Source organism: Hippoglossus hippoglossus, chromosome 20, assembly GCF_009819705.1.
Source record: "Hippoglossus hippoglossus isolate fHipHip1 chromosome 20, fHipHip1.pri, whole genome shotgun sequence".
NCBI lineage: Eukaryota > Metazoa > Chordata > Actinopteri > Pleuronectiformes > Pleuronectidae > Hippoglossus > Hippoglossus hippoglossus.
This window is the reverse complement of record NC_047170.1, coordinates 14,196,029-14,220,636: the sequence shown is the minus strand read 5'-3', so window position 1 is coordinate 14,220,636 and position 24,608 is coordinate 14,196,029. Positions and strand designations below refer to the sequence as shown.

The window sequence follows — 24,608 nt, the reverse complement described above, 5'->3', positions numbered from 1 at the left end:
GTTGCCAGGTAACCGGTCAAACAGTCCGTTGATAGGATGGCGATGCGGAAGGTTTGGACTTTAGCTTCTTTCTCACTTCTCTTCGCTCATTTACTCTTCAATGAAAACGCGCTCGAGTGAGAGACTGAGGCAGAGACACCACCTGCGTCTCTTCCGGTCTGGACTGCAGGGTTTAGACTGGGTCCGCGTTGTGGCGCAGAAATGACGTTAAAATGCTCCGTGGTGTTGTTCTGCACCTGCTAGCTTAATGAGCTAGTAGCATAATGAGCTAGTAGCTTAATGAGCTAGTAGCATAATGAGCTAGTAGCATAATGAGCTAGTAGCTTAATGAGCTAGTAGCATAATGAGCTAGTAGCTTAATGAGATAGTTAAACTCCTGCGTGTTTAGTTCACGGTGAAAACAACCTAAATATCCAGGATACACTTGTCCTGTTTTTAAAAGATATATCAGGAGCAGCTATGAGGGTTTTAAAAAGTATTTAACAAGCGTAGTACTTCATTAGTGGATCATTTAATGGTACCATTCAAAGACTTCATCTATCTTAGTTCACTTGGTTAGTTTTCATCATGATCCTGCTGTTTGATCCCAACAACTAAGCCAAGATAACCTAATATCGCTTTTTGACATAACTTCTCCAAATACATTAAAAAAAAAAGTCTGTCCTATAAGGCATTTATTCAAAACAACTTTATTTAATTCTAAGGCACATAGAGCATGTCAAGACAACAGGTAAAAACAAGAAAGAAAACAACCATGACATCGGTGCAAATCAATGCAGTATACTATGATTAATTAATGATAATAATAATAATTAATAAGTATAATTATGAAGTAAGAGTAGTGTGTATGACTGAAAAAGGACGGTGAACAGGATAACGGCTGTGAAAACGTAGATAAATACAGGATGATTAAAGTGATCAGTAAGTAATGCAGACATAAATTATGTACAGTTAAGGTGAATGAAGAATTGATCAGATTCTGACTCAGGAGAAATGGGAAAGAATTCCTCCAAACAACGGCATCTCTAAACCATCTCTGTAACCAACTCATACAAATTCAGGCTATTATAATAATTGTTTTCACTTCCATTCACTGAGCCTCTCCTGAAACTGAAACCTCACCCCCCTCACACTTTGAAAACCTCTGGTCCAGACAGCATGTTTCATGATAAACATTTGCTGCTTTGCCCAGGTTATAAAGTTAGCAGTAAGCCTCACGCATCATTTTATATAACGTCTTTTACAGGGCTTGAAGTCTAAAGGAAGCAACAAGCTGGTGATCACCTCCGTTGCCTTTCAAGACCACATCACGCGGAGCCTGCTGCAGTCAGACTTCTCACTTTCTGACCCTTTGCTGAGATGCAGAAGAAAACCGGCCACAAACCCACATGCAAGAGGAAAAGTGGAAGGTTTGCAGAGGCCGGGTGACTGGCGAGACGAGAGAGAATATGTTCTGGATCCGGCTCCTCCTGCTTTATCATTAGGTAGACAACAAATAACATCCAGGCTTTGGAATGTTTTTAATGTCAGAAAGTCTCATACAAACAGTGTATATGTATGTGTTTTAGCTCAGAAGATGGGTTTGGTGGCTTCCCCAGCAGAGAGGCTGATGGAGGACGAATGGATGCAGGTCAAGGCGAGGTCCGTTCACCAGGGGGAATCCGCTCAGCCCTGTGCGATATGCAGGGAGGAGTTCCGCCTGCAGCCTCAGGTATTCATCCAACACAGTTCCTACTTTTAATACTCTGTGAGAGACCTCTATATATATATATTTTTAAGGTTGTTTTCAATGTTCTGTGTCTGTTCTCGAGGGAAACCCTGTGTTTCCACATAAGCACACAAATACACACACAAGCCCCCCCCCTTCCACCTGCAGTTCCTGTATGTTCTAATCTGTGTAGACAACTGTACAAATTTACCCATACTGCCCTGGAACTCAAGTGTGACGTGATGATGTAGCAATCAGTGTGTAACTGTGAGGGTCTTTCAGTCTTTTACACCTTTCCGATCCCCTTTTAAGATGCCAATCTCCTCAAGAATGCGGGACTAGAATAGGCGGCCTCACAAAGCACAGTTGCCATAGATGCGTGTGTAAATATTAGTTTGACTCAGGGGGAGAAAAAAAAGTTAATTAGAGGCTGCTAACAAGGGAAAGTGACAAGAGGGAATCTTTGTTGATTTGGCATTTTCATGGAAGCCTTCATATTGTGACAATGCCGCCGTGCCACAGTCTTTCAAGTGTTAAAGGGATTGAAAAATGCTTACAACAGCAGTTGCTCTGAACCAGTTTGTGTGGACTGGAATCTTTGTGACTGTCAAGCTCTTGTTATTTCAATATCAACCTAATATTCTCTGTAATAAATCACGATGTAAACACTGCTTTCTATTACATTTCTATTCTATTTCTTTGTGGACCTTAGGCTGTAGCTCGTACCATTAGAATGTTGTGAGAAGTGAAATTTCTCTCTGGACTAATGGCTTGTGGAGCTCTTGGAAATTGTACACTGCAGGGGGCCCTTTCACCAGTGATGGAGTGTGTTGGTCAGGCCAAAAAACAATAGGAAATCAATATGCCTCCCCTCTGCCCTCAAGAGATCTGAGTAAACTGGTTTGTGTGCAAAGCCCCACAGCCGTGGCGGTCTCCTTTCAGACGATAAAAGAGCCCCTCTCGCAGGTAGAAGGAGAGTTTAGTCCAGGTCCCAATCGCCCCACTGGGGGTCATGCTGACTCCCTCTATCCCCTAGACAAATAACACTTAACATCAAATACACACATTCACATATTGGCATGAATACACACTGATTTAAAGTGGCTTAGAGCTCACATACACATAGGCCGTATACAATAACTAATACACATCCTCGGGAGACATGGTAACCTATATAGTCAGTCAACCCATGAAATCTTAACTCATAGGATCAATTTAGATGCTGCTTCTTGATTTACACCATGTGTGATATTATTTTGTGTATTCACATAAACCGATTCATTTGGAGAACTGTCCCTTTGCAGGTGCTGCTGTCTTGCTCTCATGTTTTCCACAGAGCATGTCTACAGGCCTTTGAGAGGTTTTCTGGGATGAAGCGCTGCCCTATGTGCAGGAGGAGGCAGTATGAAACACGCGTGATACACGATGCAGCTCAGCTCTTCAGACACCAGAGTGCTACCAGGTGAATGCACGGAACCAAATACAAAATGTAGGGTTATTGGTTTTAATGTGTCTCCATAAAGAAACAAAAACTAAGAATTGTACATCACACTATCTCAGAAGTAATTTCTACATAACTCTAGTTGAATTAGGTTGAAGTCCTCCTCTGATACAAAACTATGTTCTATTGTTTCTTCTTTTGTGACTGTATTTTGTGCATGTGCAGAATTCAAGCATGCTGGCGAGGCTACGTCGCTCGAAAGTGGTACAAGCATATGAGGAAAACAATCTGCCCAAAAGACAGACGGCTGCGACGCAAATTCTTTGAGGCAAAGGTGAGTGTGGACTGTAACACTGAAGTGATCACATCAGGACGTTGTAGATTATCACGCTTCCTTGGCCACACTGGACATACATGAGGTCACATTACCTAGTGTCTGCCACCTCAAGTCTCATTTTCAACGTTCTTTCTGACATTCTTTGGCCGTGTAGTCAGTCGAATAAAGGTATTGACGAACATCACATCTTCAGGGTTGAGAAATGGGTCTCAGGGACTCGCTGACCCCACCGCTAACACACACACGTTCACCTGCTGTCACCCTCTCGAGCCTCTTTGATGCTTTGTGAATCATACACTGTTTGTCCACTAATGTGAAGAGAGTTTTGTGTGTTCGTCAAACAGTCTGGACATTCCACGGTCAACACAAAAGCACAATGTCTCCCGGGGCATGTTTGGGTCTGGTATTCCGTCATCGATCAGCGTGTGTGTGTGTGTAGCATGTGTATGACTTGGCTGGACAGGAAAGGGTGAAGACGAGAAATCGGCCGGGGTGCTTGGATACCTGACGCAGTTTCTGGCTTCAGGCTTTGTTCTCTTGTCCCATTTCAAAGCCATGAATCATAGAACCACTGGACACGATGGAGGGAATATTTCAGAGCGGCTGACCGATGGTCTCGAGAGCAGCCGGCGGATGGGGTCATTTGACTGTGAGGCTCGTGTTGCCTTCACGCCGGCTCCCAGGAAAAGGGAACATTGCCACCTAGTGAACCTCCTCCAGCTGAGGCCTGAGATGACCAAAGATGTCGCGGATCATTTCTCACACCAGGACGCAGAGTTGTTTCTCATACAAATTCATTCATTGGCCCTAATCTGAAATACTTGCGTGCTCTGTATGTCCAGTGTGTCTTAAAGAAACAGGTATATTTATATTTCTGTGTGGAGTGTTGTAATCACGTAGAGTGCTCCTGTGCCTCAAAGAAGTTGATTAAACCAAACTGACATATGTATGAGGACCACACTTATAATGTGTTGCAAGGGTCAGAGTGTCCTACGCATCCCCCCCGTCACTCTCCATCATCTCGCCTATAAACTCTGCCCCAACATGTCACGTAAACAAAGACACAGCATTTACTGAACCAATTAACTCTGTTCTGACGCATTAGGCCATGTCCGGGTTCACATGCCCAGGACGGAGTCACCGCCGCTGTCAGACACTTTACATTCAGAGTATGTTTCGCTGGTCGTGGGTGGTCATGAGATTGTCTCATATCTTTTGTCACACCGAGGATGATCTTCAAGAGCTGCGAGCTGTGCAACACGGCGCTGACAGGTCTGATTGACTTGATTTTCAAGGGGAAGACTTATTTGCTTAGCTGACTGTAATGCAAACAGGCGTGTTAGCGCTGGGCTGGAACCTGTGTGAGACAGAGGAACCTTTTCTTTCAGGTTTCCTCATGATAGCAGGAGGCCATAAAGCATCTTTGTACCAGGTGTTGCCTGAGGGGGGGAAAAAAGAAAAACTCCAGTTTCAGAAATGTTATCAGCTGATCCCGATGCCCAGCTTTCAATTTTTACTCACTTCGGAGGTCCGACCCTGAGTCAACACATTAAGGGGGACACTACCGACATCGAGATGGATTACCGTGAGATAACGCCTCTGCGCTCCACCTCCTCTTCCCCTTCTGTGTCCTCCCCTGTCCCCATCTACTGTGGAGCAATGCAAAGTTCACCAGAGGCTGTACTGTTTGCCCGGACTGTCGAAAAGTCAGCCAGGCTCATAAAACCCTCCATCCGAATAGTTAACAGTTGTTTAATTAGTGATAAAAGCCGAGCTGTAAAGCAATTCTCATGTCACTGTGGCAGGCTAGAGGATGTGTGTGTGTGCGTGTGTGTGTGTGCGCGTGTGTGTGCGCATGTGTGTGCGTGTGCGCGTGTGTGTGTGCGTGTGCCAGTAAATAGTTGATAGACAGAAAATTATCGGCAACTGTTTTAATCAACATTGAACTTAATGCCAGCCTCTAAATGATTTTGCTGATAGTGATACAGTTGTTAAAGTGATAGTAGGCTGAATATCTTAGTGTAGATCACACAAAACAGAAATCTGAAGATAACTGGGGCTTAAGGGAACTCTGATGTGTTTTTTTTACAATAATGACACATTATAGATCAATTGATTAATCCAGAAAATTATAAATCTGTTGAAACGCTTCAACAATGCATATTTTTTCTGTAATCTCATGCAGTTATTGAACGAATGAAAAGCTTGAACAAACACGGTCTTATCACATGGCCCACTTGGTCGGTTCATCTCAGTCTAGTTTGTTCAGTTGTCATGGAGATGGTTCAGGTGATGTAATTATCTCCACCAGGCAGGTCATGTTTTCATCGCTGTCCGTCAGCATCATCACTCAAAAATTACTGAACCGATTTCCGTGAAAAATTTGTTGAAGAGTAAAGACTCAAGGTAGAACCCATTGGATTTTGGAGCAGATCTGAATAAACAAGATGGTCCAGGACCTTTTTTACCTTCTTTAACATGGCGATATGGGACATTAGCCTTGTTCTCCGAGCCCCCCTGTTATTGTCACTTGTGTTACATGCAGAAATGTATTTTTATGGGTCTGCTGCACAGTACATTTGAAAGTTGAAGTATATAAATAGCCCCTATTGAAATTGAGTTTGATATTAAACAGTAATATGCATATTAAGGCATTAATTGTTGCCTAGCAACAGCTGTTGTAAATGGGAGAAGACAGATGAGTTATGGGAACACAGACACAGAATAGGGGTCTTTAAATGGTCCATTGAGAATGGAAGACTTGACTGGTTTTATCAGATGGACTGTAGAGAGACAGAGATCAAGATCCATCAATTCCACACATTATTTCACAGGAGAGAAACTCAATAACTCTCTATTGATTAGTAATCCATTAGTTTTTCCTTCCAAACACTGTGTGCACGGCAGACGAGAGAGCATGCTAATGTGACCATGTATGAAACAGGAAAACTGTCACAGATGTGTGTGTTTGCATGTTTCCCAGCACAGCCTTCCATTTTTTCACTGGTTTCCATTAATTCTCCATGTTAGTGGGAGACGTGACTGTATTGATCTGGCTGTTTAACAACTGCACCCTGTCAGCGTGCCTCAGCCATTACAATACACACACACACACACACACAATTAGCCTTTGCCGAAAACACGACTCTATTGTGTCCCTGAATGAAACATGCCTCCTTTGTGCCAATAAAATGGTTTTTCTAATTAGTTGCAGGAGTTGAATGACAGCTTTGTCCGATACTGTCACACCGACACGGAGGCTTTTCTGAGTGATATCGACCGCTCCCTGTCATCAAGCAGGCGAGTGTTCCAGCAGTTGGAGAGAAAGAGCGTCTCCGAACCACAGGACAACGACTGGGACCGAATACAGAGCCAGGTCAGACACACTCTGCGGAACGACCAGGAGCCATTCGTGTCTTTGAACGTGGCCTTGTAATAAAAAATAATCCTAGTCTGATTCTTCTTCACCCAGCCTTGTGTTTCCTCGACATGTTAACGCTTGCATGGGGACCGCAGCATCACAGCTGCTATAGATAAAGTACTCCTCTCTCCTGAGGTTATCATTCAATTTAGCAAATGAATGGTAGCGGGCTAATAATCCTCTGTGTTTACAAAAACCACGAGCTGGTCTGATAATGCACGACATGCTTTTCATCGCCTGGACGGCTGCGGAGGAACTGAAAGGACGTTAAGATTTGCTTTTCCACAAGGCTCCATTGTTGGCTTTCATAGCAGCCAGTAGCATTTTCCATTGAGAGGGAGAGGTGTGTGAGAAGGTTCAGCACAATGCACGAGTGGCTCAGCCTTGACATCGGGCATCAAACAGTGAACACAAACCCTGCATCTTTTCCACAGGTGCAAGAGCTTGATATGAAACATTTCACAGCGAGACATGTTAAATCCAGGTAGCTGTGTTCTGTTTATCATTGGCGGAGCTGAGTGTGTTTTGCTTAGTTTTTATCAGGATCACTGGTAAACATGTTATAAGTAGATGCCAACAGATTTGGTCAAGGTGGATATCCACCCATTGGTCTTTTGTTTTGAAGCCTGTAGTTTGGCATTTTGTCCAGCGCCATCTTGGTTGTTTGAAACCAGAATTAACCATATTTGGAGGAGCGGGAGCGGAGCCTGACTGGGAGCTCGAGGACATTGCACGCCCACCTTCAACTCTAATAACTCTGTAACTCTAATTGAGACCATCATTTACAACATGAACATCATGCTGTATTGAAGAAGACTTGAAACTAGTGATTGAGATTTTAAATACCTTACGCAAATGTTTACTGACGACTGAGAAATAGTCATATTCTCAATAGAATCTGACCTCTTTTAAAACCAGTGGAGTAGTCCCCTGCTGGTAATTGGAGAGAATACAGGTTTCAGGCACTTTACGGACGTGGAGTCTATGTATATTTTTGTAGTCAGTCCATGGGAGGAACAGACAGTTCTTACCCGCTAGATATTCTGCATTTTCCTTTATTCATAACATGACTTACAGGTGAATTAACTTGTATTGTTTGTTCTTACAGGTTATCCAGAGGGATGTGTGGGACTGTCCCATCTGCCTGACTGCACTGTGCAGCCTGAACCTCCCAACACAAGCTGCTACTTCCAACCATCAACAACCCCGACGAACCGTGCTCCTGTCCTGTTCCCACATCTTCCACCAGCTTTGTTTAGAGGCCTTCGAGTCGTTTACAGCCAACAGCAGACCTTCATGTCCCCTGTGCAGATCTGTCTACCACAAAAGACTCATCTAAAGCAGGTACACGTTTATGCAAGGTGGCATTTTAGATTGTCCTGTCCTGTAATATTTGTTGGGTAAAGTAATATGTATTAAAAAAAAAAGGTGTCGGGGTGGAGCATTGCCCCTGAGAAGTTTGTATTGGGTCTGTTACGTCGTTAACGTGCCTGCTCCATCACTGTGAATTTCCTGTTGACATTTTATTAGGGGGCTGGCAGGAAAAGTTCCAGAAAATGTCTCTGGAGCAACTGACTCAGACATTTTTTTGTTGCTACATTCAGCCCCTCTGGAAAATATCAGGAGAATGTCCTGACTTCTTTGCATGTCTGAACTCAGCTTATGTTAAACGCAGCTGGAGCTGGGAGGCAGTTGTACTTCGATTGAATTGTTTGGTGCAGTGACTTCCTGTAATCATCTTATCACAGTGAGAGAAACCAGCATCCAGCAGAAAGTCGTGGAGTTCATTCCGCCCAGGCGTTGTTTGCCAAAACCTACTGCACGCACCTATAAAAACACAAGCTGTCATTTTTGCACTGTTTGTGTTTGGATTAAAGAAGTGAGATTTAATTTGTTAGTGGGTTAAAGGGCTGCTGATTTATGTAACCTTTGGTCAGAGCTTCTCGTCTTTATGCTAAGCTAATCTAAGCTTATCAGGTCTTGGCTCCTGCACAAAAACACGAGATGTTTTGTTGTTCTTTCCAAACTCTCTGCAATGAAGTGGTAAATAAGGTGTAAAAATCAAAAATATGAATTTATAGTAATTTGTCAAGCACCATTATTGTCCTGGATGCTACAATGAGAAAAGAACAGATACTGAAGCATTTTCTACTTTTATTTTCAAACACATAAACATCAAAAATAACAAAACATAAATTTAGCAAACTGAGAAATTTGTAAAAAAATACATTCACAAGACATGTACCAAAAACTTACATGCAGAGACTGACGGACATAGAGACAGAAATAAAAGCTGCGTCACTTACAGTACACACAAACTCTCGACTTTACAAACCCCCACAGAAAACACAGATTGACGGTGAGGCCAACCAGAAACGCTGTAATCGAAAACAGACCTGTCGGCTCTCGGGTCAGAAGCGACTGCGAGGAGTGTGATTGTGATGCTTCCCTGCCAGAGTCCAACGTTACCACACTCTCCTGAATAGATGGGATCAAAGCAATTGTGGAAATGTAAAAAAAAAAATTCCCATAGAGCAATTTTAGTGATTATAATTCATCCGGCTCAAGTCAGAAAAACCTTTTGTGCTAATTTAAATTATTTTACCAATTTATAGTATCATTATTTTTGCTTTACCATATAATTTTGTGCCATCTTACTTCCCCCCCAATGATCAGTGTTGTCCTAAAATGAAAAGCTGACAACACAATATGAGCATGTTTCATGGAGTATTAGGGCCATAATGAAGAAAAGAAAAGAGAATAAGGTTGTAATTTTACAAGAATGAAGTCCTAATTTAATGAGAATCCATGTTTCAACTCCTTATGGATCCGAAACAATTAGATTTTATGAAAGTCATGCAGATGTACCCGATGATATCCTTCCAGTCGGTCATCTCCTCTTCCATAAAAGCAAATTTCTTCCAAGTCCATGTGGTTCTTTCTTCATAATACTCAGTTTATTGAACAAACTTACAATGACATGTTGCCGATGTGCAAAAAGGTGGATAGTTGATAGAAGAGTGATAAATTACCTGTGAAATAACTTAGCCTAAAGTTAAGACATAAGTTTTGTAAGAGATTTTTTTCACCCCTTAAGTGAGCCCAACACTCGACTGTATGCATGAGACAAACTACAACCTACTACAAAATCTACTGAATGTTTCTGCCAGGAAAGACTTTGTGGAACCTGGACTCTTGGATGGTAAACGCTGTTATATCTTTAAATCCCACTTTCCAAAACATTCTCCCGTCCGATTTACTAATTTGGGAAGCTGGCTTCAGTGTTGAAAATGTATCTTTGTAATGTAGCAACAACCATCGACAGCTTTGATGTAAAACATTTCCTGTCCTGAGAAACCCAAGTTTTAAATGCATATGTGAATTACATTTTTTTTTGCTTCCTTATCTCGTGTCATCATCATCATGTCATATTAGTCAACGTGAAAACACATGACATCTATGACACCATGAAAACGACACCATTTGATCGCTCAACCCTTTTCAAGCAAGTGCTCGTGTTGTTCAGGGAACGAAACCGAGCCTCTCACGAGATGAGAGCTTCTCACAACATTCATGGCAAAAACAAAACAAAAACAAATCGTACATTTCAACGGCTGCTTTGGACTAGAAACTCGGTTGTGTACAGCGGATCACAGTGGAACTGTCTAGAGACAACATGTAAATGTACACACACGTACATGTACACAAACAGACTACACAGAACAGGAAAACAACCTTAACATTAAGCCTGTGAGATGCTCGTCGTCTAAGGCATTTAAGGTGGTTCTGGAGACAGAGAACATCACAGTTCAGAAGATTATGCAGCAATACGACAACATGTAGATGGGGCCTGAGTCACCAAGTCTTTCTACCACCTGCAAACTCGTGCACTTTGTATGTGAAGACTGTTACAGGTTTGCATTAGATTTAGGTGTTTTTTTTTATAAACAAATAAAATATGTCTGAAAAAATACAGATTGCTTAGCGAGTCCTACCCTCAACGGACTCACAGAGAGTCCGGCGATTACATCCAAATAACGTGGAAGAGGTTTGAAACACAATATTACAACATTTAACCAAAGGACAAATCTGATCCTTTCTTCTGTTCTTTTTTGGGATGAGCAAAATGTGACATATTCTTATCATGTGCATATATTTGAGGAAATACAACCAACAGCCTCAATCATTCTCACTGGAACTGACGTGGATTAAAGTTTGCCATTTGTGGAGTAGCTCAAGTCAAATCTAGAGCAAGTAAAAAAACTCCTTACCCTACTCCATACAAACTATAATGACATCATCGATAAAGTTAAAGCGCACTTGAGTAAAGCCAAATTTTAAAAAAAGATCAACGAAAGCACGAGTGCTAAAATCTAAGGCCTATCAGTAACGACAGCGCTGATGCATATCCCGTGAACTGTATCGATGCTGTGCAAGGTTCCCCCCCCCCGGCTGTGGTGAGTGGGAATAAATCACTTCTTCTCATGCTTCAACACATTTTGTTATTTTTCACATTTTGAGTTTAAATCAAAAATGACAAATTGACACCGTAATCACGCCTGTATCAGTCCACATAGCAACGAGAGACCAACGATTAGAGACCAGAAACTGCAAGTGCAACCAGGGACGTACTGACATTAGAACATTGTGGGGGTCCATTTTAATACGCTGAATACAGAGCAGGAGCAGGGTGAAGGTAAAAGAAGTGAGATGTAAGACTTACAAAAAAAAAGACAGAAGGTGCCTTGTTTCACCTGCTGTAGCCTCTTGCTTTTGTCTAGTGCAGCTTGAAGAGGTTGTAGAAGAATACCAAGTAGCAATGATGGGGTGGGGTGGGGTGGGGTGGGGGGGGGAGCCTCCTGAAGCAAAGAGAGGGGTGGTTTAAAGTCACAGTCGCAGTTGAGGTCAACATCAAGGTCACTGCAGTGATGCCAGTCTGTGTCGCTCCTCAGTCGCATCCCTGGCTCTGTCCCAGCTTCCATCCGAGACGCAGAGGATGGAATGTCACGAAGCTAAATTGCTCTCAGCCTCCATTTGCAGCATCCGTCAGACACTGCCGGGGTTTATTAAGTTCCCTCCAATCCCTCTCACCTTTCAGCAGTCAGGCAGTACTGTTGAAATCTCCCTTTGGCTATGCTAAGGTGTGTGTGTGTGTGTGTGTGTCTATATATATATATTTGTGTGTGTGTGTGTGCGTGTTGATCTGTCGTCCCTTTCACAGAGTTTTCTGATGCCCGTTGGCCGAGAGCTTCCCAGATTCAGGGTCCGTGGGGCTGTTTGACAGTTGCAATTTATCCAAACCTGGGCAGGAGGAGATAAGGGAGAGAAATCTCATTAAAAAGCCTCAGACTTTCACTTAGACAGAGGTATTGATGTGCTTTTTTTCTCCCCCTCGGTCCTTCTGGCTGACATTTTCTAACCCTATTCCACCCCGTGTATCAAAAACCCAGGGCCTGTCACCACAAGCCTTTGAGACTAGCCCCATCGTCTGTCACACATCAGTCCAGCAGCTCAGTGGCTCTCGCTGCAAATTCCTCCATTTTGTCACTGCAGGTCGTGATGTCTGAGAGAAATACACACGTATCTCCCTCCAGAGCCGCAGTGTAGGTTTGTACTGTCAGTTGAGACTGAAGATATGTGAATTTAAAATTAGGAGGAAATTGAGTAGTCAAATCTTAATACATCAGAGTTTATGTTTTCAACCCTTTCCATTGGTGTGTTTGTCAGAGGAATTTTGCAAAAACTGCTCAACGGATTTCCACGAAACGTGGTGGAAGAATGTGAAATTGGACAAGACAGAAGCACGAATTCTGATATACAATTTCTTTAACTTTGTGAGATAGGCCAGTTTTTACATTTCCACCAATTTCTTAGGGCCTTAGCGGATGTATACAAACGTGGTTCACTGGAAACAGTGCATTTTAGTATATTAAAACCCTCTGGATATACATGAATATAAAATGATGAAACAGATCAATTTACCTAAAGCCTTCAGAAGCTCTTCCCGTACTGCTGAGGTGAATTTCCTCACCAGACAAAGTGTTGTCACGACTGCAAACAACAGGTTGTAAGAAACGACGATGTAAAAGTTTCCCAGCCAGTTAAATCTCCCAAAGTCTCCCAAGAGGTCAAACCTGGTGATACCTACGAAGAGAGAGATCCAAAAAATATTTGGGTTAGAAAAGACATGGTCCAACTATCAACAAGTCAGAAGTTAAATCCAAATTTTTGTGGTGCATTAATATATTTAATTTCTATGTGAAAGAGGATAAAAGTAATTTATTACGCCATTATTCTTTATGATTGTCAAAGACCAGCCCTATGTGCTTCATGTCTAAAAAAAGAAAGCCACTCCCGAGTGGACTTTGATTCTTTTAGAGTCAAAGTCACCTGTGCACACATGCACCTGAGTCAGCAACTGAGCCAATGACACATCACATTCAAACAATGAACACATACCATCTCGCAAGTTTCTGTGAAGCTGAGTGTTGCACAATATCTTGCAGATTTTCACCCAGGGAATAAAAACATGTCTCTTAAAAGCAAATGTTCCCTGATATTGACAGAATATTTAATGTGCATATATAATTTTTTTGCCTCAATATATAAACAAGCTGAAGACGAAAGGGAAATGCTCCTCTTCATCACTTGACTACGTCTTATTAGGAGCTACTGTGTTGTAAGGTCTGCTCCCGGTGGACGGTGAAAGAATGACTAAGTATAGCAGCAAAGTGGGTATGAGCTGCAGGTGGACTTCATCTCTCTCTGCCAGGACGGTGGGACAGAGATGAAGTAGCACTTTCTCCGGCAGCCTCCTCTTAGCTCCAAACTGATACAACAATTTCAGAGCATCAGTCCAGGCTGATCACACGATGCCTGGAAAACCAGCAGCGCCATATTGGTTTCCTGTGTGAAAAATGTTTTACTCTCTAGTATCAGTAATGATATCTTGTCTCCAAAAATCCATATCAGTCAGGCTCTATTTACGTCTTTTTGAGATGTTAATTGCGCATCCAACACTGACCGCCCTCATCAATGCATCAACATGTTAAACCCAGCAAAGATTTTCTAGTCAGTCATCTAAATGTGGAAATGATATTAGGACGTGTCCGACTGAAGAAGCCCTCGTCTGTGGACATTCTTCTTCGACTGTTACATCTTCACAACCTCCGTCGTCAATTAGATTGGGCAATCGATTCCGTGTCTTGAGCGATGTATTTACAGCCCCAGTAAGCAGTTTGCAAGCATCAAGGACCTTTAACAGAATTGCCTGCGAAGAGGCAGCCAGCGAGATGATGGAGACCCCAGTCAATACAGCTGGCCACCGCGGTCCAGATAAATTAATTTCTAATGCCAAAGGTTTTGATCTGATCTAATTGGGGATAAAAACATTCTTGGCATTTGAAATGTCAGGGACACAGTGGCAGAGATTGAGACATTAGCATGCAGCCGGCAAATGCATCCAACATGCACATGTCTAATTAATCAGGATTATATGGCACAGAGAGATTCTTTTGTTTTGTCCCTGTAAGTGAATCAAGATTAATATTGTTTTCACGACAGAAGAAAATTATCATGCCTTGATTGCATTTCTCTGTCATAAGGGTTTAAAAATTACATCTTAAGAATCATTGCCAGTTTTTACATATACATATCGATGATTTATCGGCATCAGAATTATATTTTTTAAGACCCAAAAAAAACCACATCGGTCGGACTCTATTTTTAACATCATTAGTTTGTTCCAGAAGTTATGAAGTTTAGCGACTGCACAACATGAAACAACGTTGTCACTACATTGTTAAAACACACAAAATTCAGCTGACTGTTGTGGTGTACAGTTCATCCTTCTCCTGTACATTTCCCACACTGACGCACACAAAAACCACCTCACATCAACACAAAACCTTTTCATGTCTCTTAACATCTCACTTCGTCACACTCAGCTCTCCGTGTCTTCTGTTTTTTCCACTGTGAGGCCTTTTTTTCTTCAACTCTGTCTCATGCATTTATTCCTTTTCATCTATTCAGTGTCACAAAGCAGAACCTGTTGATATTTTGTAAAGCTTCCAATGAGTCACTGTATGCTCGCTCCGTCCCATTCTCCCTCTCTGTTGGTCTCACACACACGGAGTAGTGCTATTTGAACAGCTGTGCTCTGCACTCTGCATGTTTATTAGTGCCATTGTGACGGCACTATTCCTGTCATTTTTACTCCCTGCGCTTGTTTCTAACGTCACTATGGGAAACTATAGGAGAATTCAACTTGCTAACCTCAATGGTCTGGTGATGGCGGTGGTGCTGAATACGCCGGTGTGGGGGAGGAGCATTTACTCTCTGGCTGTTTGTGGCGAGGTCATTTAAGCTGCTTTCAGACATGTTTTTTCATTACTCTGTATTTTCTCCGGATGTGCATGTGTGGACGCAAATGTCCGGGTGAGAGGATCTGCAATTTCTACAGGATTTATCCGCCCGACACCCTGGTATAAAGTCAGCAGAAATCCAGGAGAATGACATTTCTAACATGCGACAGATGCAAAAATAAAAAAATAAAAAAATAAAAATTTAAGAAAACAAATATCTTGGTGAAAAAGCAGTGTCGGGGGTTAGGCTGGCTGTTGTTTATGCTAAGCTAATCATGCTGACTGTAGATTGATATTTAGTGGACAGATGCTAACGTTATCAATCTTCTCTATAATCTCTGCAAGGAAGTGAAAATCCATATTTCTTAAAATATCGATCTATTGCCAGTTAATCTCTGTTAGCTTGCTCGCACTCTCGACATATAGGCAGACAAACACACTCACCTAGAGTCCTGGACATCACTGGCAGGGCTGAGCTCAGGACCAAGATTGACACACAGCAACCAATGATCTACAAAAATCAGAGCATATAATCGGACTTCAGAACTTAATCTACAGTTTTTCTAAAGGAAGGAAAACTGTGAGAATTGGGAGGAAAAAGCACCAATTGCACTGACAGTCTCAGCCGTGAAATGCCCACACATGCACACACACACCACTTGATGTTAAATTAGTTCCACATATTGTACAATTACCTCTGAAGTTGCTCATTACCAGGTTCTCTCCATTGTCCTCTCAAGTCCTTTCACTGGAGCGTCATGGCTAGTTAACAAGCCTCACCACTCCCAAACTCATTACCAAGTGAATAGTTGCCACTGTGGGCCTAACAGAACACCCACCCCACCACCCACCCCAATCCCATACACACCAAAACTCCACTCTCCCTCTGATGTACAAGAAAGGAGCTTGCACTTTGCCAGTGTTTGCGCAACCCACAAACAAATATTGGACAGATCAACTAAAGCCATTGAGGGGCCCTGAAGAAAACATTAGTGAACAGTAGGAGTCCGGAGTGGAGAGGAAGGCGGGAGAGATGAAACACAGGGGGGTCCCAAACACATCAGCAGCTCAGGAGCCATCTCAGCACCCCTTTCCCTTCCTCTACCCCACCCCCTTTCCCTCCATCCCATCCTTACCGTTGTCATGGTTGTGTCATCCTTCCTGGGAGTGAGTCCCTCAAAGACCCGCAGGCTATAGAATCCAACCACAGACGACACCATCAAGTAGCTGTTCAGCAAATCAATCAAGGACCAGAAACACTTTTCTGCTGGGAGCAAAGCAGCTTCATTGAGTTGTTGTTGGTTTTTTTTCAAGTATCCCAAGTCTGCACCTTTTCACCTGTGATAAAAGGTGATGAAAAAGCCCAACATGTCTTCCGGAAGGTGTCTGGCTGAAGTATGTCCTGGATAAACAAAGCTGGCTGGACAATGTTGCTCTTGGCCATGGAGCATGCTACTTCGGCCACGGACAAAGAGAAGGGTGGAGGGGGTCACTAAAAGGATACAAGATGAGGAGGATTTCCAGCACCGCCTGAGCCACACCGAACGTGGATAGAGAGGTGTTCGCGATGCCTCGGTCCTGGAAGACGGAGATGCAGACAAAAAACTGGGTTACTCAGTGTCATCACACACCAATCTCATATCAACACATCCCAAATACAAAAAAGAGGAACACGGAAAACGACAGCACTGCAGGCACAGCACGCGCACACACGCGCACACACACACACGCAATTATAGAAATCCTGCAATGTGCATGAAGAATTTCCCCACTTGAGAAAGACAGAATCAAATTGGCAAAGTAATGAATGGAACAAGATGAAAGAGGCTCTTTTCAAATCACTGTCGATCATACAATATGTGAACAGGTGTTCAAACAAAAACGGCACATTGCTTACGGTAAGAAGAGTGTACAGGCTGAAAGCGCGCCAAAAACATAAAAACAACAAAACAAATACTTCAGCAAACATACTGGGCCGCCCCCACACCTCCCACCTGCCGCTGCCACTCACGCACTAACACACACGCACACACAACCCCTAAACCCCTTTTTAAAAGTGGAGCAAGAGAACACATACCAAGCATCTGTGTTGTCAATTAAGTATTCGCTTTTGTTGGTCCTCTAAAGGATCAGTGTTGTATGGGGCACCTACAATACTGTAAATCATGTCCACAAATGAGAAGTGACCACACTGTTTACTGTCTGCTTGCACTTATTTACAGCTCAGGGTTTCATGCTGATCACGTTCAATTATTTTGCAAACAACTGTACGGTAATTGTCCAATCGCTATAGTCGACAATAACATTATATAGCCTAGAATACTGCTGTTTAAAATACAGCATATAACTGTCAGGTTGACATATGTTTACTGTTCTTGAAATACAAATATATAACTACACGGTGTACATTCAGATACTGTCGTATGGTCCGTAGTTTTAGTTTATTATTATACTGGATTACATTTGATTTCTTCCTACACCTTTAGTTTCCTCGTCTTGATTTGTTTTGTAAAAGAGCCTGAAGAAAAAAGGAAAGCCTGGCAGGTTGTTTCATGCCTTTTTATGCAACTGTCATCCCTGGGAGCTTACTGCAGAGCCATGGCGCAGTGCTCTTTCTCTCTTACACAGGGAATTAGCAGACAGCATCTGATGTCATTTATTAATGGAGGGCGGGCGAGCATGTATGCATGTATGTGCGCACTCAGGACAGCGAGCTTTCACAGTACGCCTCCTTTCAACTCTTTGCTTCTTTTCATTCCAGTAGCAGGAAGGGTGATGGAGTGTGTGTTTGTCAAAAAGAGACGGGGGGGGGGGTATTCGTCTGTGCTGCCTGCCACGGCTCAGTCAGCAGACGCACTGCATTTGTTTCTTGTAAGATTAACACTGTGCAATACCTGCACATCTGCAAGGTTGTCAGCACCTCGCTCGCTCTCACACACAGAACTATGTCTTAGGTTGTGAACATTTGACCTCAGGTGTGTCTTGTAAGTAATGCTACCTTTTAACTTGCTTTATTTTAACATACAACATATATATTTTTCTCTAAGAGATATCCTAGCTCTCACATATATAATAAGCAGAATAGCATCATAAAGACACAATAAATATAATATATAGGAGATGCTTTTAACTTCAGGTTCCTCCTTCTGGATGTGCTTGTATGAATCCAGCCAATTTACAGAAATTGCATCGGTTCCAAACTGAAGTCTTGCAGTGATATTCTCCAAGGTGATTTACTCTTGTAATGCGTACTTTCAACTGGGCTATAGCCCTCACCAAGAGATATTAACATACAAAGTTTTGTTAAAAATCAATAACAGACATCCTACATCCCCTTAAATGTAAAATTATTGATTATTTGTCCAAAAAGAAACCCAGATAGTCTTAACCTTATCAATAGGGATGTAATTTAAAGATATATATAATAATATTCTTTTAGGAATGTGTTGCTCTATTTCTTACTTCACTCACGGGAGAGAATCCTACGGGACTTCCTCACAAAACCCACAAGACTCATCATATAGCGGCTAAACACTGTGATAAATATACTTTATATATTTAATTCTACTTTATCTTATAAAAATGGCAGTGTCCTTTTTTTCTAATTTCTAGCTGTAAAGCTACAGACATTTATTGGCCGTCCCACTGGTACATTCACTCTCACTGTCAGACCATCTCGTCTAATTGTTCTTTGATTTTACAGTTTCCCATAATTAGATACATTATCAGTGAGTGAGAACAAAAAGTCATCAGACACGAGTTGAGAAGTCGTAGTTAAGGTGCTTATGTGGAGGTATTTTTATGTGCATTTGAGTGTGTGGAGAGAAGGGCATCTTCAGTGAGGGGAAAATTACCGTCCAGTTGCAGCTAATTGTCCATTTTACAAAATAAAGTGTCAAGTGTGGTGGCTGCCAAAGACGAGGGCCTGCAGTTACTATTTTATTGGTTCCTCTTAGTGCTTGTTCATCAAGCTGTAAAACGCCGTGTCCTTTGACAGAGGCAGCTTCAGTTTCCCTACACCTCCTCCTCCACCTTGTTCCTACAGCATCTTGGCATTCTCCTCCTCTACATCCACCTGCTTCTTCTCCCTACTCTTCATCTCTCATTGCCCCTCATCATCCTCCTCCATCCTCTGCTCTGTAAAGCTGAGCGGGGCACTGCTCAGTATGCTAAGAACTACAGAGGGATGCGTATTTGGAGAGGAAGACAAACATTGACAGGGCACTTCCATTGTGCTGCCCCCCCCCCCACAACAATCAGCACATCAGGGCCTCATTTGACTTTCCCACAGTCTGAGTCTCATCCAGACCTCAAACCAGCCGCTCTCTCTACTTCTTTATATTTCCCTCGCCTGTGCTTATCTCCTTCCAGACAGCGTGCAGGGAACTTAAAGGGCATTTCGGAGCTAGAGGGATGGACTTTGACAGCTGGAAGGCAGGGTTAACAGGTGGATAGATGGATACCATATCAGTATCGATTGTTATGGAAGACGAGTCCCCCCCCCCCTTACTCCTCCCTCCCTTCTCCCTGTAGTGCTGTAAGATCAGAGGTGTGGCTTCCATTCGGCTTAACAAACGCATAAACCATTTAGTGGGGCCACACTGTCAGGGAGGACAGCTTCAAGCTGCATGACAAGTGTAATTTGGGGGATTTTCTGCGACGCGTCATGCCAAAGAAAACATCTCTGCTCAATAAAATAATTGGAATGTTGAGGGCAGCTCTGTCAGTTGCCCGCAAGACGTGAAATGAAATGAGGGAGAAATAGGATACATTATGTTGCCCCCTCTCAGACAAGAATGCAACCACAAACGCACACACACGCATGCAAGCACACGCACATGCACCTCTGTCACTGCAGATGAGAAGAGATAGGGAAAGCTTAAAACACATTGCATGTTAGGCAGAGATGTGAATCTCTGGGAGTCGGTGCACACTCAGTTAGTGTGCCTCACAGTGAGAGCCCTTCACCTGCCCCTGTCTGCCTTTGCAGAGCAGAGGAAAAGCAGCTTGTTCACCCACTGTGGACTTGAGACACGTCGCTAGCTCACTGAATCTGCACGCTGCTGTGAAATGACTTTCAATGAGCTTCCAAAACAAAACCAGAGACACAAGGTTGAGGCCTGATTAACATCTGGTCGGCCCTTTTCTTCCAGCGTGCACCTGAGCATATCCGGAATTTGACTTATGTCTCCACCAGGAACATGGCCTGCTGATAGGAGCGTGTGCGTGTGTGTGTGTGGTGATAAAAATAAAGTTCATTTAGACAGCGGGCTTACTGTGGATCCCTTGGGCATGGCAGTCTCATCCACTAGAAGGTAGAGGATGTTCAGCGCCACCATAATAACTGAGATTGTCTGCAGACAGAGAGGAAGATAAAGATTTGTTTACACATGGTATAATTATAAAAAAGATTGATCAAATCCTAAAAGTATCCAGCATCATGACATAATTGAATTGCAGGGCCTTGCTGATCCTTAAGTATGGCCATGCATAATAACCGTCTTGTGATTTTTAACCATTCCAACATTAAGCTTCTCAAAACTTGAACAATGTGGGGGTTGTGTGATGCACGTGCCATGCGTCTCACATGGCCTTTCTAACTTATCTAACAATATCAGACGGCGTAAACAGTATTCCCACACTATAATCTATTGAAAATCACAGTTGTTGCAGGTGGCTATTCAGCATTGTCTTAAACAGCTATTAAACAAAAGTGGTTCCCCCACCCAGACACTGTGGGAAAACTGTCAGAGGACGGAGTTTGAGGTGCAGTGTTATAACCAATGGCCACCAGCCAGGCTGTATACGCCATGAGTAAACAGTTCAGGCTTAATGATAGGTCAGTCTCAGCACTCACCGTTCCTGCGAGCAGGATCAGCATCACTATGGGATACAACAAGTTCTTCTCCCAACCTGATGCTTTCTTTCTTCTCTCTGAAAAGAAATGAGAGTGAGACCAAGTGCAAGGTTGTTTCTCTTCAGTAATATACGTAGAACCGATTCTTTGATAGCGAGATACCGTGATGAGCTAGAATCCTCTATTACAAACCACTTTCCACCACTGGTTAATTAATATGCTCATCAAAGATGACGACTGAAACCTCAAACCCCTCCGGCTTTGTTTACAGGGTTTGTACAGCTTGGTTTGGTAAAACATATCGTGTGTGTGCATATCAACCCTAATCTCAACTCTCATCGAAACCCCCTTTCCCCCTCCAGGTAATATATACATTTCATAACCTTCAAAAAAGATGCTCTTCCTCTTTAATTAGCCACAATCATCATTGCCTTAATTAGTGGAAACAATAATAAATCCTGGATAAAAAGAAATGCAGCAAAATTAATTTTTTGATTTATATTTTGGTCAGAGTGTGTGTGTGAGCCACTAATGTGTCTCATTCCTCCAAGACAGATGAAACATTTCAAGGTTTATATCTTCCATATTCCTCTTATTTCCACAGCTCATCAGTCATGTGTGTAGAAACAGATGACAGTCTGTACACCACATGCACTGTGTCTTCTGTTATGGACTTCCACAGTCCACTTACAATATGCATCTTACATCTGACTGCCCTCTAGTTCTTACCATATTGACTTTCTTTCTCTATTTCCAACCTTGTTAGTCCTCCTTATTCTCAAAGTGCACCCACCCTGCCTGCCCGAGAAGTTTGCCAAGTGCACTTTATATGCACCATCCTTCTAAATTAATGACAACACTAAAAGGCTTGCTACAATATAAAGTTTGCATCTTGTCCAATATCCTAAGTGCCTTTGTGCTCCCCCCCCCCCCCTGCCCACCCTTCTCCCCAAAAGGCTCAAGCCTCATTTATAATATCCTAAAATGGATGGAAAATTATCAGGCAGTTCTGGTCCAAGTCCAAATTAAGAAATTAAGGCAGATGGAGAGAAAGCGGCCGCCTGTCAGCAATAAGTAAAAAGCTAACCTCTAAAGAGGGGCGAAAAACTCTGAGACTTGGACCCCTCCGTATTCCCATGACAATTCAAGATTTAAAGACAAAAAATATTAATCAGCCGTATCTCATAACACAAATACTTACCCAATTTATTCCTTTGATTTCTGACGTTGTCCAATTCTTTGTTGAGCTGGTGAGTAAAGCTTCCTCTGGTGTACGTGTAAGTGTGCGAGGACGATCCTGCAGAGACAGAAATATTTCAATTAATTACATTTGTTGCATAATCAGATGATGCCTTGAGTTTTTTCTTCATTATTTCACTCAATTCAGGTTTAAATACAGTATTTCCACACATTTCTCATACATTAAATCAGAAAAAAACAGAAGATGACTAATTAACTTCTCACTGTGCTCAACTTACCTCAGCATTTGGTATTTGACTTATCTTTATTAAGCAATCCCATCAAAACAAGTAATCCTGCTCAGAACACAACAATGTGATCTCCAACAAGTAAAAATAATCTCTTGTGTCAGGAGCTGTCTAGCACATGCCACAACTGGTCGAGTGGGCTAGAGAAGACAGCAAGGGATTCTCCAGGAAAACCACAAGGCCGGCTCATTTAAGGCTAATTTATCTATTTTACTCTGTTTTCCTTCCAGCTTGACGCACTAGCGCAGAGGCCCCTCATAGCCAAAGTGGAAGAGTATCCATTTGCATCCCCTGGGGTGACTGGCAGATCAAGACCAATTAGTTCAGTGTTACACTGTTACTAGCGTGCAATATAAATACCATCTTTCATCTTTGTTACAAGAGTGAAGGACCAATCACTTTGATCAAACCTTTTTCTTCCCTCTGTCATTACGACACGCCCTGTCTGGATGGGTTGAAGTAGGCAAAAGAGGTGAGATAGACGGGGAGAGAGAGTTAACAGTCTTGTCTGTGCCCTCGCTGATACCTGTCCTGGGATCTAAGCAGGGGAAAGTTTGAACCCTCCGAGCAAATGCAGTCACAACACAACAGGAAATGTCACGGACAGTTCAACAGCTCTTTTTCTATAGAGACGAACTGAACACTCCGCCTCGGGGAAGCCAAATCTGCTCAGCCGCAAGCGAACTAATCTATCACCTATGTGCATAACATATCCAAACACGGCCTTACTCGTCACCCGGCACAGATAAATCATTGATCAAATGAAATCTAGATCCTTAACAAAGATTAAAAGTAGTAGATCTAACTTAAGACAAAGAACAATATCATTACTTGTTCCAAGCAGAAGGGTAAAATGGTGAGAGATTTAACTGCAGTATCTTCCATGACATCATTGCAACCTGAAGTTAAATAAATTCTTCTCCCTCAGCTGGCAGCATTGAGTAAAAGACTGAATTACAGCGAGGCAGAGATGCTGAGTGAGGCTTCTGGCAGCCAGGAAGGCCTGGAGTAATTCAACGTATCCTCTCCAACCTTCACCACAGCCGAAAAATTACGTCACCTACAAATATGCTAAACACCATGCTGAGACAACAGAGGCACCGGCAAGGTCATTGTGCCGCATAGCATCTGGACAGGCGCTCTGTTGCTCTGATATCAGCAGATCAGGGTCTTGAAAGGGCAGCGTGGACAGGAATGTGTGCCACACTGCCTGTGCTGCAGTGTATTTGTCGACTTGAGTTATTAGATTGTACTTTCAGAACACATTCTAAGCCAGAGTGCCTGTTGAAATCATACCTACAGTTATTTAACTAGGTACAGCTTGCAGGAATTAGGTATGAGCCCCTTTTATCCCCACAGCCTGAATTATTTGAAACACGTACATAGCAAAGTTCTTTCAGTCGGGATAACTCATCTCAAAGATGCTTTACTACGTTAAGATCAAGTCCCTTTTACCATCTTTAGAAGAGGCTTTGTGTATTATTATTAATCTTCTTTAAGAATTGAGTAAAGACAAAGCAACAGTGAGGTCATAAAGAAATGCATCAGATTAGAAACTAGTGCCCTTAAGTCTAATGAGAACTAACTAAAGCTATTTAACTTTTTTAATAAATGATTGAGTTATCGAAACTGTCGCCAGCTCATTTTATGTCAATCATTACCGATTCAATGGCACTCAGTGGAGCGCATACCTCTGCCAAGGCCCAACAGTCCCCTTAAATCCAATCAATCTGCACCAAATTGCACCCACTTATAGATATCAGTTAAATATAATAGATTTTATTCATCCAGATCCATGAATTATTCCCATGGGAAATCAGTGGCAATGTAAAAAAAAACTAGTTTGTAAGCAAAATGTAAAAAAAAAAGCAGCTTATCTAGATGTTCGAGGAGCATGTTTCTGAACATTTCACTTTATTAGGTTCATCGTGCTCTGCACAAAGAAAACAGACACAGGTCCAGTCAACCAGTTAAAACCACAAGCTTCTGATCAA

At 42.5% G+C, this 24,608-nt stretch overlaps 2 protein-coding genes across 5 annotated transcripts in view; one reads left to right on the top strand and one right to left on the bottom strand.

The window, feature by feature from the left end:
• rnf32 (ring finger protein 32) lies at positions 1-24,289 on the top strand. 4 transcript variants are annotated; one of them, XM_034572147.1, is made up of 8 exons: positions 1-51; positions 1,247-1,484; positions 1,569-1,711; positions 3,013-3,170; positions 3,375-3,483; positions 6,695-6,862; positions 8,016-8,251; positions 22,845-24,289. In XM_034572147.1, exons 1-7 carry the CDS (start codon positions 37-39, stop codon positions 8,244-8,246), a joined length of 1,062 nt encoding a protein of 353 aa, XP_034428038.1. In that variant the 5' UTR covers positions 1-36; the 3' UTR covers positions 8,247-8,251; positions 22,845-24,289. The 4 variants fall into 4 exon arrangements, with proteins under 4 accessions (XP_034428038.1, XP_034428039.1, XP_034428036.1 ...); XM_034572148.1 differs by lacking the exon at positions 22,845-24,289 and adding an exon at positions 8,656-9,425 and having other exon boundaries at positions 1,599-1,711; XM_034572145.1 differs by lacking the exon at positions 22,845-24,289 and adding an exon at positions 8,656-9,425.
• lmbr1 (limb development membrane protein 1) overlaps positions 10,185-24,608 on the bottom strand; it is a 30,341-nt gene continuing 15,917 nt past the window's right edge. The window contains exons 10-17 of the mRNA XM_034572144.1: positions 22,329-22,424; positions 21,128-21,204; positions 20,547-20,624; positions 16,775-16,848; positions 16,407-16,497; positions 15,715-15,781; positions 12,890-13,051; positions 10,185-12,208 (exon numbers count right to left, since the gene is read on the bottom strand). Coding sequence (XP_034428035.1) covers positions 12,123-12,208; positions 12,890-13,051; positions 15,715-15,781; positions 16,407-16,497; positions 16,775-16,848; positions 20,547-20,624; positions 21,128-21,204; positions 22,329-22,424 — 731 coding nt within the window. The 3' untranslated portion in view covers positions 10,185-12,122. The remainder of the gene's footprint in view (positions 12,209-12,889; positions 13,052-15,714; positions 15,782-16,406; positions 16,498-16,774; positions 16,849-20,546; positions 20,625-21,127; positions 21,205-22,328; positions 22,425-24,608) is intronic.

Bases quoted from the DNA above. Each gene is read 5' to 3' on its own strand.
- rnf32 (XM_034572147.1), top strand. The intron at 1,712-3,012 runs GTATTCATCCAA...GTCCCTTTGCAG, and splicing joins AGTTCCGCCTGCAGCCTCAG to GTGCTGCTGTCTTGCTCTCA. The intron at 3,484-6,694 runs GTGAGTGTGGAC...TTTTCTAATTAG, and splicing joins GCAAATTCTTTGAGGCAAAG to TTGCAGGAGTTGAATGACAG.